The sequence below is a fragment of the Hemiscyllium ocellatum genome, chromosome 33 (assembly GCF_020745735.1).
Source record: "Hemiscyllium ocellatum isolate sHemOce1 chromosome 33, sHemOce1.pat.X.cur, whole genome shotgun sequence".
In the NCBI taxonomy this organism is placed as follows: Eukaryota; Metazoa; Chordata; class Chondrichthyes; order Orectolobiformes; family Hemiscylliidae; genus Hemiscyllium; species Hemiscyllium ocellatum.
Genome location: NC_083433.1, coordinates 3038418 through 3050964, shown reverse-complemented (window position 1 = coordinate 3050964; position 12547 = coordinate 3038418). Strand labels below are relative to the sequence as shown.

General features: G+C 43.0%; 1 protein-coding gene and 1 non-coding gene across 2 annotated transcripts; both read right to left on the bottom strand.

Annotated features, from left to right (window-relative positions):
- Positions 1-1004: 1004 nt before the first annotated feature.
- Positions 1005-9377, bottom strand: rpl3 (ribosomal protein L3). Its single transcript, XM_060849167.1, has 10 exons — positions 9325-9377; positions 8395-8587; positions 6123-6291; positions 5735-5870; positions 4370-4556; positions 3907-4067; positions 2187-2288; positions 2006-2101; positions 1298-1417; positions 1005-1107 (listed from the first exon to the last, which is right to left on the bottom strand). The coding sequence occupies exons 1-10, from the start codon at positions 9325-9327 to the stop codon at positions 1063-1065; spliced, it is 1212 nt and encodes a 403-aa protein (XP_060705150.1). The 5' UTR covers positions 9328-9377; the 3' UTR covers positions 1005-1062.
- Positions 4141-4234, bottom strand: LOC132831964 (small nucleolar RNA U83B). The gene has a single exon (XR_009646892.1). It is a non-coding gene; the product is annotated as a small nucleolar RNA U83B (small nucleolar RNA).
- Positions 9378-12547: the final 3170 nt, after the last annotated feature.

Sequence of the window (12547 nt, the reverse complement as noted above, 5' to 3'; positions counted from 1 at the left end):
TCTAATTGGCCAGCACTCCATCCATCAGAATCCCCACCGTTCTGATTTGAATATTTTGGTTCAGTCAGGGAGTATCACCTGATAATTGGCCAATATCTTGTCCATCACAACGTACTGCAATATGATTGGATGTCCCTAATGTCGATCAAGGAATATGGCCACCTCATAACCCGCCCCCCCCTCAATGAGCTATTGCATCCGTGCTCTCTTTAGAAATATACTCTTGGTAACAGATGCAAATGAGCTATTATTCCTTCATATTTCCGAAAATAAAAACTAATTCACGGTTTTTATATAATTTACATATGAAACAAGAATAAAACTACTGGATAACCCTAGATTGAGATCTGCCAGTCCAGTCACCAGTAATTTATTATTAGAATACCTTTTCATTGCTGCTTATTCTGGAAAGCTCATCACAAACTGTTCCAAATCCAGATTCGCCAGTCCTTTCTCCCGTTTTAAATCAGCTGCCTAGTTAGCCTAACGTTATGACCCCTTGATCTACATTTACACATATTCAATCCCAGTGGGTTATCCAAGCAAACATTCATTCCTTTTTGAAATAAAAGCCAAACACCAAAAAAAAAGTCATCTGCTAAGATTACACTAGATACTTTGTGAACAGTTTTGGTCCCTTTATCCAAGGCATTTGAAGGCAGTCCAGAAAAACGTTCACTTTGTCAAACTTGAGCAACTCGATCGGTATTACCTCATCTTTTTAAACTGGCAATGCCTAGTTCTAGACTTTCCAACAAGAAAACATCCTCTCCCCATCAACTCCATCAAGGCATCTCAGGATGGTTTGGTATCAAGTCACCTCCCTCTACAAAACCCCACCAATAATCCAACTTTTCTTTACAACACAGCCCACCCGTTCTAGATGTTAGTCTGATCATCTCTGCTGCAATGGGAGCAAAAGATTAGTGCTAGTATTAAATACAAATGTAGTATTTAACCAAAGCACATCCTGACTGCTACAAAACTATAGGAAAACAGAACAATTTTTAAATATAAAAGTCTTTATTGAACACTGGAACAATGTCACAATTGGCCCATGGTTTACGCAGTTTCTTCCTTGGCAATGCGATCCTTCTTCAGTGGTCCCTGAAAACAAAAATGAGACAAAAAAAAAGTGTTAAGTAGAGCTGGGTGAGGCAACTTTTAAAAAAAAAGAGCCACAAGATTATGTGCTCATCACACCTACAAGACAATTCTTGTAACTAAAGCGGTCAGTCAATTTGCAAATCTACAAAAGGTCCACCACAGGAAAGACACTGGTGAATAGATGACTCACCATAAATGCCTTCTTCTCCTCAATGGTCTGGAAGCGGCCATGACCAAATTTGGAAGAGGTATCAATAAACTTCAGGTCGATCTTCTCCACAGCACGGCGGTTGGTCTGCACCAACAAGGACTGCAGGGATGAAAAGAACTTGTCAACATTCTATACCACAACCAGCTTTAAACTAAAAAAAGTGTATATAGTGTGTGGACAGAAGAGAGACAGGCAGTCTGCACATCAACCGAAACAGGAATGGCATCTCACTTGGCAAGACACTGGGAGGTTAATATAGTTAGCTATTCCTTTGTCACAGGATCAAGCATCTACAGAGTGAAAAGAGCATCTTTAGCAGAGACTGCATGATGTGTGGATACCATTACCTTTCAATGTAACTAGGAACAAACAACAATGGACCTTTTATCTGCACAACTTACTCAGCACCCCATGGAGAAACCATTTAATACATTCAATGGCAAGACAGTTTTGGTCTCTGAAAACCAAATGATACAGGAGTGGGCAAGAAGGTGCAGTCAAATCTAAATATCAGCTTTTGACAGCGACAGATTATGCAGTGTGACTCCTGCTCCTGTTTCTTATTGCATCATCAAATGCTATGTGTATTGCCATCTCTAGGAAACTAAAAATGCTCAAGGGTAGCTACCAACAGGGAAGAGGACTGAAAATGACTATGTAGTCATATCAAGACAGACAAGTAGTTACCTTGCGCAGTGTAAGCACACGTTTCTTGGTACCAACAACACAGCCCTTCACCATTACAAAATCATTTGTCACTTCACCATAGTGAGGAAATCCTCCCTGTTGAGAGATGAGAACAACAGTTAACAGAAGAGCCCCAGGAAATGAGCCACAACGTGTAATGATAGCTCGTCAAAAAGCTTACTAGTGGGTTGATGCTCTTGTCTGTCAGGTCGTACTCTGTAGCAGCATTGTTCTTCACCAGCTTACCATCCTTGGTTTGGTAACCTGATCCAATCCTGTAGATCTAGGGAAGTACAGAATTCAGTTGAAGTACTATTTTTCAGGAAAACCTGGTAACAGTGCATTCTGAGACAAGGTGCAATGATTTCAATCCTTGAAAATGTATTTAACTAATAAAGGATAGAGAAGTCATTATCATAAAAATGATAATGTTATCTGCATTAAAAAAGAAATGAGAACAGCAGTTTTGGTTCTGGTTAATGCCAAAAAGGTGTGGCCAACAATCAATTGGCTGGGCATAACAGTAAGTGCATGAAACTGGGACTATTAACCCACAATCCTTACACCTTCATGGACAACTGAGCCCACGGCATTAATGGCAAGGTATGGCTAGAGGATTGGCTGACTGGAAGGCACCACACGAGTGGGGAATAAAAAGGTGTCCTTTTCAGAATGTGATGGTTATAGCTCCACAGGGAAGAGTGTTGGGACTATAATTATTCACATTATACATTAAACAAACCTGGACAAAGAAACTAAGGGCATGTTGCCAAGTTTGCAGATGATACAAAGATAGGTAGAGGGACATGTAGCATTGGGGAAGAATTAAATAAAATCTTGGAAAATTAGGAGGCACAAACTATTTTCTAAACAGGGAAAAGCTTTGGAAATCTGAAGCACAAAAGGGAATTGGAGCATAGTTCAGGATTCTTAGTTTAACATGCAGGTTCAGCTGGCAGTTAGGAAGGCAAAAGCAATGTTACCATTCATCGAGAGGACTGGAATACAAGAATAGGGATATACTATTGAGATTGTACAAAGGTTCTGGTCAGACTGCATTTGAAGTGTTGAATAGTTTTGGGCCCCACATTTAAAGGATTTGGTGGCCTTGGAATGGCACAACAGGAGGTTTACAAGAATGATCTTAGGAATGAAGGGCTTGTCATATAAAACAGTTGAGAATCTGGGTTTGTACTTTGGAGTTTAGGAAGATGATGGGAAACTGGATTTAAGCTAACAGAACACTGATGCCTGCAGAGTGAATGTGGAGTGTTTCCACTAGGAGAGATTAGGACCCAAGGGCATAATTCAAGTAAAAAGAGGACTCTACAGAGAATTTATTCAGGCACAGGATGATGAATCTGTGGAGCTCATGGGCTCCAAAAGGCCTCTGCAGCAGTCATTTAGTGTCTTAAAGACAGATAGACAAGTTATTTATCAGTAAGGGGATCAAGGTTACAGGGAGAAGGAGGAATGGGATTGAAGAACATATCAGCCATAACTGAATGGTGGAGCAGTCTCAAATGGGCCAAATGGCCCAATTCTGCTCAATATCTTGAGGATGAAGCAATTTGCATTTGAGAATGGAGGCATGTTTTTAAGAGAGAGTGCGCGCGAGAGAGAGCGCGCGCACGAGATTGTTCAGCACAGACTGGTTAGATTGAAGGGTCTGTTTCTGTGCCGTGTCTTTATGACTCCGTTGGACTGATGACCCAACTACCATCCTTTAGAGAAGGGTACCTGCCATTCTGACCCAATGTAGCCAAAGTGTGACAGTGTATCCACTGACTTTGACAGTGACCGTGTCAAGTCCTGGACAGCTATGTTCATACTTTGGCACAACACTTACATCTCAAGTGAGACCCGCATCCATTTCAGACCACACTTTAAAGTGCTTTTACCTTCTTGTTGATCTCTGTACGGTGATGGTATCCCTTCTGACCTGCACGAGCAACGGAGAAGGCTACACGGGCAGGATGCCAAGCTCCAATACAGGCAACTTTACGCAGTCCCTTGTGAGTCTTCCTTGGCAGTTTCTTTGTGTGCCAACGGCTGGTGACCCCTAGGGACAAAGAACTGACCATTTAAATGAACACCCAAGATGCTGACAATTCTTCATTAATCCCTGAAATGAAGACTACCTCAGAAGGAAGGCAGCATGGAATGGCTCCTCATCAGAGTCAGATGCTGTTACCAACATATAATCCATGTCAATCATCACAGAATGCTTCAAGTGTCAAATGTGACTGTGGTCAACCAAAGCTGTATTACAAGTCCAATATTACCAATGCATATAAACAAAAATTCAAAGTTACAATTGTTTGAGACCCACCACACTCAGCAGCAAATTCACAATTTCCACACCTTTGAAGCCATGGCCTTTGGTTACACCAATGACATCGATCATCTCATCCTGACCAAACACCAGGTTAACAGCAACCTGCTGTTCCAGTTTCTCTCTTGCCCAATCAACCTTCTCTGCAATTGTCCCACCATTCAACTGGATCTCCATGATATGGGACTTCTTCTGACGCAAGGGAAGCAGGCGCATCTGTAGAGAGAAAATATTCCCAAAATGAAGTTAGAACAAGAGTCAACTTTAGTGGAACGCATCTCTTTAGGACGCAAAGGCTCCAATCCTTTTGGGGGGCAAGAAAGAGGGTGGAGTGAATAGCTGGAAAGAAGATAGGCAGGTAGGACAAGTCATGGGGACAGTGCGGAGCTGGAAGTTTGGAACTGGGGTGGGATGGGGGAAGGTGGACCTGACTAGGTAGTTGCTGGGGGAACGGTCTTTGTGAAAGGCGGAAGGGGGTGGGGAGGGAAATATATCCCTGGTGGTAGAGTCCATTTGGAGATGGCGGAAATGTCGGCGAATGAGTTGGTTTATGCAAAGGTTGGTAGGGTGGAAGGTGTCCTTGTTCCAGTTGGAGGGTGGGGTCTGTGGGCAGAGGTGCGGGATGTGGACGAGATGCATTGGAGGGCATCTTTAACCACATGGGAAGGGAAATTGCAGTCTCTAAAAGGAGGCCATCTGGTGTGTTCTGTGGTGGAACTAGTCTTCCTAGGAGCAGATACAGCAGAGGCATTGGGAATACAGGTAGCATTTTTGCAGGAGGTAAGATGGGAAGAGGTGTAATCCAGTTAGCTGTGGGAGTCGGTGGGTTTGTAAAGAAATGTCGGTATCAAGTCGGTTGTCATTAATGGAGATGGAGAGATCTAGGAAAAGGGAGGAGGTGTCAGGGATGGTCCAGGTAAATTTAGTCAGGGTGGAATGTGTTAGCTTTAAATTGAGGGGTGTGGAACGCACTGCCTGTAACAGTAGTAGACGTGCCAATTTGAAGGGCATCTAAATGATCTTGGGTAGGCATTTGGATGAGAATGGAATAATGTAGGTCAAACGGACTTCAGATTGTTGCTGACCTGTGGAACCATCGAGGGCCGATGGACCTGAACTGCGCTGTAATGTTCTATATGCAACCCATCCAGAATTAGAGGATTGAAGCAGAACTCCGCACCATTCAGTAAACCTGACATGAATCCAATGGTCTTGGCTTGGGTCCCCAAAAGGTATGATATGGGGATTCCAAAAGAAAAAATGGCCTTACTATTGAGAACTTGTAAAACACGTTTGAGTGTCCCAAAATAATTTAGTGGCAATGAGAAACCCTGTGCAAATACAAGCTTCTGTACCCAAACCTTTTCTCAAATTCATTCAGTTCTGGTGCCTACCTGTGTGTGAGCAATGATGCGAATAACCTGGCAGTATTTCTTCATGCTGTTGAAGTCCTTCTCCAGTTGCTTCTTGCCATCATCATCCTGCCATTTCTTGCAGTACTTGGTGAAAGCCTTCTTCTTGGATTTGTACCTTTTATAGAGAGAGACAAAAGAACATTTGGCGCAATCCTTCATCACACAGTGAGCGGAAGGAATCAGCACCAAGCAGGTCGGCTCATTGTTGGGATCAAAGGACATTTTCCTCCAACAATCAGAGCCTGGAGCTCATCAACCCATGTTGCCATAGTCGAGTGGAGCCGCTGACAATTCAATCCAGATTAACACCTTTCCGCATCATCTTTATGAACTGTTGAAAGATTCAGGAATTGTGTGACATATTTACCAATTCTTGTAGAACCGACGCTTGCATTCATCACTGATGTGCTCAGCAAAGACCGTCTTAAAGGTCCGGAGACCACGGGGAGTCTCAATGTAGCCAACAAGACCAACAATCACCATTGGAGGAGTTTCAATTACAGTCACCGCTTCAACCACCTCCTTCTTGTTCACCTCTGGAGAGTCAGAAAATTGTTTTTTTTTAAAATGTTCGACAAAAAACACAACTAAACAGACCAAGAATTTCTTGACACAAATTCTGTCAAGAGCAGAGTAGTGCCAACAGTTTGCTTTAATATAATGCAATTAGCACAGCATGGCTGGTTTAACCAACTCAGGTACCTGGTTAAAATGTGAACAGATTGACCAAGCCTACCCATAGTGAATCTTTCGATTTGCACAGCTTCATGTTTTGGTGCAGGGACAAAAGCAATTGCAAGCTAGTTTGAGTACATCATTTGAGAAACAATTATCTTGACAAAGTGTCTAGTTTTTATTGCACTACAGTCAGCTTACTCGACATTCAGCAAGACCACCACAGGTGGTTAAATTATGACCGCCCGTCGAGTTTATCATCATATGTAGTTATTCTGCATGCTAGCACAAAGATAAAGCTAGAGCTATGAAACATCACATGCTTCTCCAAAAACTGAGCACGTTTCATCATTAAATAGTTTTGTATCGCTAACTGCAAGCCTTGCAGGTATTCTGCTCGAGACAGAGAGAGACAGACAGACAGACACAGACAGACACAGACAGACACAGACAGACACAGACAGACACAGACAGACACAGACAGACACAGACAGACACAGACAGACACAGACAGACACAGACAGACACAGACAGACACAGACAGACACAGACAGACACAGACACAGACAGACACAGACAGACACAGACAGACACAGACAGACACAGACAGACACAGACAGACACAGACAGACAGACACAGACAGACAGACACAGACAGACAGACACAGACAGACAGACACAGACAGACAGAGACAGACAGACAGAGACAGACAGACAGAGACAGACAGACAGAGACAGACAGACAGAGACAGACAGACAGACAGACAGACAGACAGACAGACAGACAGACAGACCATACACCAAGAAAAAAAAGAAATTCACAACTTTTCAGATCATGGCTTTTCATAAAGTTTCCAAACAACAACAAAAAAAGGCTGGCAATGGACAAGTAGTCTAAACAAATGTGCAGCCAAGACTTAAGGCATAAGCTTTAGTTTAAAAAGTGAGGTCTGCAGATGCTGGAGATCAGAGCTGAAAATGTGTTGCTGGTTATAGCGCAGCAGGTCAGGCACATTCCAAGGAACAGGAAATTCGACGTTTCGGGAAAAAGCCCTTCATCAGGAAATTCCTGATGAAGGGCTTTTGCCCGAAACGTCGAATTTCCTGTTCCTGATATGCTGCCTGACCTGCTGCGCTATAACCAGCAACATAAGCTTTAGGTTTGTTGTAATTCAAGCAAAGCTATTTACCTGCAAATGTTACTCAGCTTAGCTCCCTATGCAGATTTTTGATTAGAAGGGCATTGAAGGCTACAGCAGCCAGACAAAAAGAGTAGTTATGACCACAATCACTGAATGGCAGAGTAGGTGCAAGTGGCTCAAACAACATGCTCCTCTTTCTCATGCTCCTGCCAAACATATGCGTCCAGATGACACTGGAGGCTAACCTACCCTTAAACCAGCTACTGTCCATTTTTGAGGACCAGTTCCAGAAGGGAAACTTTACAAAAATTAAGCATGGTAGCTGAATGTTTGCACTGTTGCCCCATAGCACCAGGGACCTGGTTCAATTCCAGCCTTGGGTCTGGAGTTTGCACGTTCTCCCAGTGTCTGTGTGGGGTTTCCTCCAGGAGCTCCAGTTTCCTCCCACAGTCCAAAGACGTGCAGGTTAGGGTGAATTTGCCAGGCTAAGCTGCCCATGGTGTTCAGTGACGTACATGCTAGGTGGATGACCTAACTGTCAATATGGGATTACAGGTGTGATACTCTTCCATTGGGGTGGGGGGAAAGAAGAGAGAAGGGGGTTTAATCACAGACTCAAATGTACAAAAAAACTGACTGACATTCTACAAGTACACTGCACAAACTCCAACTTGGCCTATAACAGCTTCAGGAACTTACACCACATACTCCAGGGAGATGAGTACAGATCTATTGTTCAACTATCACAATTTTTTCAAAAAAAGCAATATTTAAAGTTTGAGCTTACACACCGATGAGATATCAGAATATTTCTGTACTTACTTGAACCAGGCCTGTCAACATCACGAACAATGTGAGTCATGCCAGCCTTGTAACCCAAGAAGGCAGTCAGATGGATGGGTTTGGAAGAATCATCTTTGGGGAAACTCTTCACTTTGCCCCTGTGCCTCCGGCTCCTTTTTCGGGGGAGGAAGCCCAGAGAACCGTGTCTGGGTGCCGAGAACTTACGATGAGACTGTAGATAGGCAAAAGATAATTCAGAATGGAGGTTCATCCCCCAGATCAAACTGGGGTTGCAAACTTGAAAATAAAAGAGGAACCTGTTTCCAAAGGATCATTCCTCAGAAACAGCTGTATAGACAAAAGAAAAGGACACTACAACAGAGACAAATCTTTATGCAATATTGCAATGACCTTTATTAATCCATCCTCAATCACCCTCCATATTTAATTTCTATACTACTACAAAACTAAACTACAATTACGATTATGACCATTAGAAGTATAGTACTCCTGCAATAAGTATGTATCCTTGGATTCACGCCTTGATCAGCTTTTGACCCATTGATCTGGCAGCTGGGGCTCCATTTGGTGGTGGCCAGGTTAAACACACCATCCTAACGCCATCGGAAGCATCTGATCCAAACACAAAATCAGGAAATAACCGCGCAAACTTGAGACGAGTCGAACAAACAGCGATATATTCAGCGATCGCGGCTCGTGGCAGCAGGATGGCTCAGATTGAACTCGGATTGTATCCCCTGAACCACAGTCAGCCGCCGCCATTTTATGGGCAATCGGAGAGGAATAAAAAACGTGATTAACCACTTTCCTCAACATCATCCTCAAAATATTCGATCAATATAGTAGCGGCTGTGTTGTTAAAAATGATCTCTACGAGTATTTACTTATATTAAATCTCTACGCGCTCGGATGGCTATGATATTGACCAGATTAAAATAACAAACTCACCATTTCTCAAAGTGACCTGAAAGAGCGAGTCAGACTGCTGCCTTTCCTTTTATACCCTGGTTCCACATCACTTCCTGCCCACAACAATCCTCTTTTACTTTTTTATAATTAATTACAAAATAAAAATTGCTATCTTTAATTTACAATTATTTTGTATGCATTTAAAAATGCGACTTTTCGATTTTTCTTTGTTGATTTATTCTCCAGCTCAACAATTAAATACTATGTCACTTCCTTTAACACTTTATTTACCAAAGCCCTATTTTTACGTCTTACTATTTTCTATTTAATTTTGCAAAGATGGTTCTTTACCCTTCAGATTAAATTAACATTGCTGTTTTGTCAACTTTGTTTCTCTTCAGGGGTACATTTCCTCCTAGCACCTACTTTCTCAAAAAAATTCATTTATATAAAGCAATACTACAATGATACATAACATAGGGTCAGGTGAATTGGCCATGCTAAATTGCCAATAGTGTTAGGTAAGGGGTATATGTAGGGGTATGGGTGGGTTGCGCTTCGGCGGGTCGGTGTGGACTTGTTGGGCCGAAGGGCCTGTTTCCACACTGTAAGTAATCTAATCATAAATATATTTATGTAACACCTTTCACAACCACCAACAACTTAAAAACACTTCATGGCCAGTTAAATACTTTTAAAGTGTAGTCATTGTCATAACGTGGGAAACACAGATGCCCATTTGTACACAGCATGATCCCACAAAAAGTGAGCATGATCACATAATCTGCTGGTTGGTTGAGAGATAAATATTAACCAAGACCCAGGGGATAACTCCTCAACTCTTCTTCAAAATAGTGCCCATGGGCATTTTACATCTAGCCAAGTCAGCATGCCTCAGCTTAAATGCCCCATCTGAAAGTCAGCACCTCTGGCAGGTCAACAGCCACTCTGTACTGCACTGGAGTGTCAGCCTTGAGTTTTATGCTCACGCCCTGGAAATGGCACAAACCTGGTATCTTGAGGCAAAAGTGGTATCCACAGCATCATAAACTGGCACAGCTAATCCAGATTCATACTTCAGACTGGAGAGTACTACATAAACCATTTTAATAGGGTGATCAGCAATGCCAGTTTTACCAGGATACATTTTCATTAAATATACTGGTGTCCTAATAATTTCCTAAAATTATCTGTAATGTCCTGATTTTCACCATTTCCTTTTTTGTCAAAATGGGTCAAGGTGGTGAAAGTTGTGTGAACTGTTATTTTTCCTACTGTATCTATCATATTATGTTGTAGGCAGCTGATCTGATAATCCATTCCCTTGATTTCCCCAAGAAAATCACCAGAACCTTTTTAGCTCCATTGCTGATGACACCATTTAAAAATTGATTTGGGCAGCATTGCTGTCTTTGGCTTGAGCATTCTGGCAGATGTCATCACATGAATTCATAATCCCAACTAACCCACCCTCAGATTTCTCCATTGGCTACCTGACATGTCAATCACCATGGAGCCCCTGCCTTCCCAGTCTGTCCCCAGTTGCTTTTGAAAATCTGGTCAGCCTGCATTTCAGCTAAACCCAATTTTACCCAACCCCAAACTGTTAACTCACAAAGCTGGAAGCACTGGGGAAACCTATCTCAGCTTAGGCAGCTCTTTCTTTTTGAAAAATATTATCTGTTCATAAAATTTGTAAACAAAATTACAGTGAACTTTGGACAAACATAACAGAATGGTGAAATAAATTCAATTCGTAATAGACTTAATATTTACAAAGTCCATTCCATTTCAGGTTTACAGCCTGAAGGCAAAAGATATCAAAATTGAAGTTTACTGAAAGTAAAGTAGACATAAAAAAGATTTGTGTAGAATATGTTTCCTGTCCTCGTAATCCCAATGTACATTCTTTGTAAGGCATGAGGCTTGCTCGGTTCTACAGTTTCTCTCTCTACAATGCGTGAAAGACCTTAGACTGCAACCATTCCCCATTGGGCCTTGGAACCTTCCCGTGTCATACTTGGTCGAGCATAACTCCTGGCTCTGGAGAACCATTACGTTGTAAGCAAAGAGCATCACTCCCGGAGCGGATGGTCCTCCAGGTGCAGTTGATGTCTGTCCCAAGGCACAGCTCATGGAGCACAGTATCACCGAGCGGTTCAAGGTGAATTTTCATAAAAACCATGGCATCATGGGCGGCAAGGTGGCACAGTGGTAATGGGCAGCACGGTGGCACAGTGGTTAGTACTGTTACCTCACAGCGCCAGAGACCCGCGTTCAATTCCCGCCTCAGGCGACCAACTGTGTGGAGTTTGCACGTTCTCCCCGTGTCTGCACGGGTTTCCTCCAGGTGCTCCGGTTTCCTCCCACAGTCCAAAAACGTGCAGGTGAGGTGAATTAGCCATGCTAAATTGCCCATAGTATTAGGTGAAGGGGTAAAATGTAGGGAATGTGTCTGGGTGTGTTGCGGTTCAGTGTGGACTTGTTGGGCCGAAGGGCCTGTTTCCGCACTGTAAGTAATCTAATCTAATCAAATCTCTCTCCAGATCTTCCTTACAAAAGCCCATTGTGCAAGGAGATGCACAACAGTGTCTTCCCCAACACAGCCGTCCTCAAGGGCAACATGAGGAGGTGGTGAGTCCCCCAGAGGGTAAGAGGGATCTAATGGGAAAGGCCTTTCTTGCTGCCACCTAAGCCACATCTTGGTCCTTGCTGAAAAGCTCTGTGAGACGACTGTGACAGTCTGCTCAAGGATCCATCCGGCCAGAACGATGTTCTCCTTTCCCAGCAGGGCCTGGAGGATGGTAAGTGCTGACCGTTGCTTGATGGACTTGTGCTCAAAAGTGTTTTTCTGCACAAGGATTCCACAAGGTTCAATGGCCTGTCCACTTGGAGAATTTCAAGGTAACGAGGCCAGAGCCACCTTGTCAACAATGGGGACAGGTAAAGCCTCAACACATGGTGGTTCTTGATGTGTGTCCACTGAGGTTAAGTCTCCCTCATTGGAGGGCCAGGTGACTTCCTCACCATCAAGTGACGGGATGCCCATACACATGAATTAACATCTCATTAATTATCCCTCCCACTGGAATTCACTTCTCAAGTAAACCCTGCCGAATTGAGATACTGGATGCATCAGACACTCATTGCATTAACCAAGATTTGGAGGAGCCAAATTAAAAATCACACAACATCAGGTTATTGTCCAACAGGTTTATTTGGAAACACTAGCTTTTGGAGTGCTGCTCCTTCACCAGGTGGT

Bases quoted from the DNA above. Each gene is read 5' to 3' on its own strand.
- rpl3 (XM_060849167.1), bottom strand. The intron at 5,871-6,122 runs GTAAATATGTCA...TCTCTATAAAAG, and splicing joins CGTCGGTTCTACAAGAATTG to GTACAAATCCAAGAAGAAGG. The intron at 4,068-4,369 runs GTGTGGAAATTG...CTTTGTCCCTAG, and splicing joins CAAAGGCCATGGCTTCAAAG to GGGTCACCAGCCGTTGGCAC.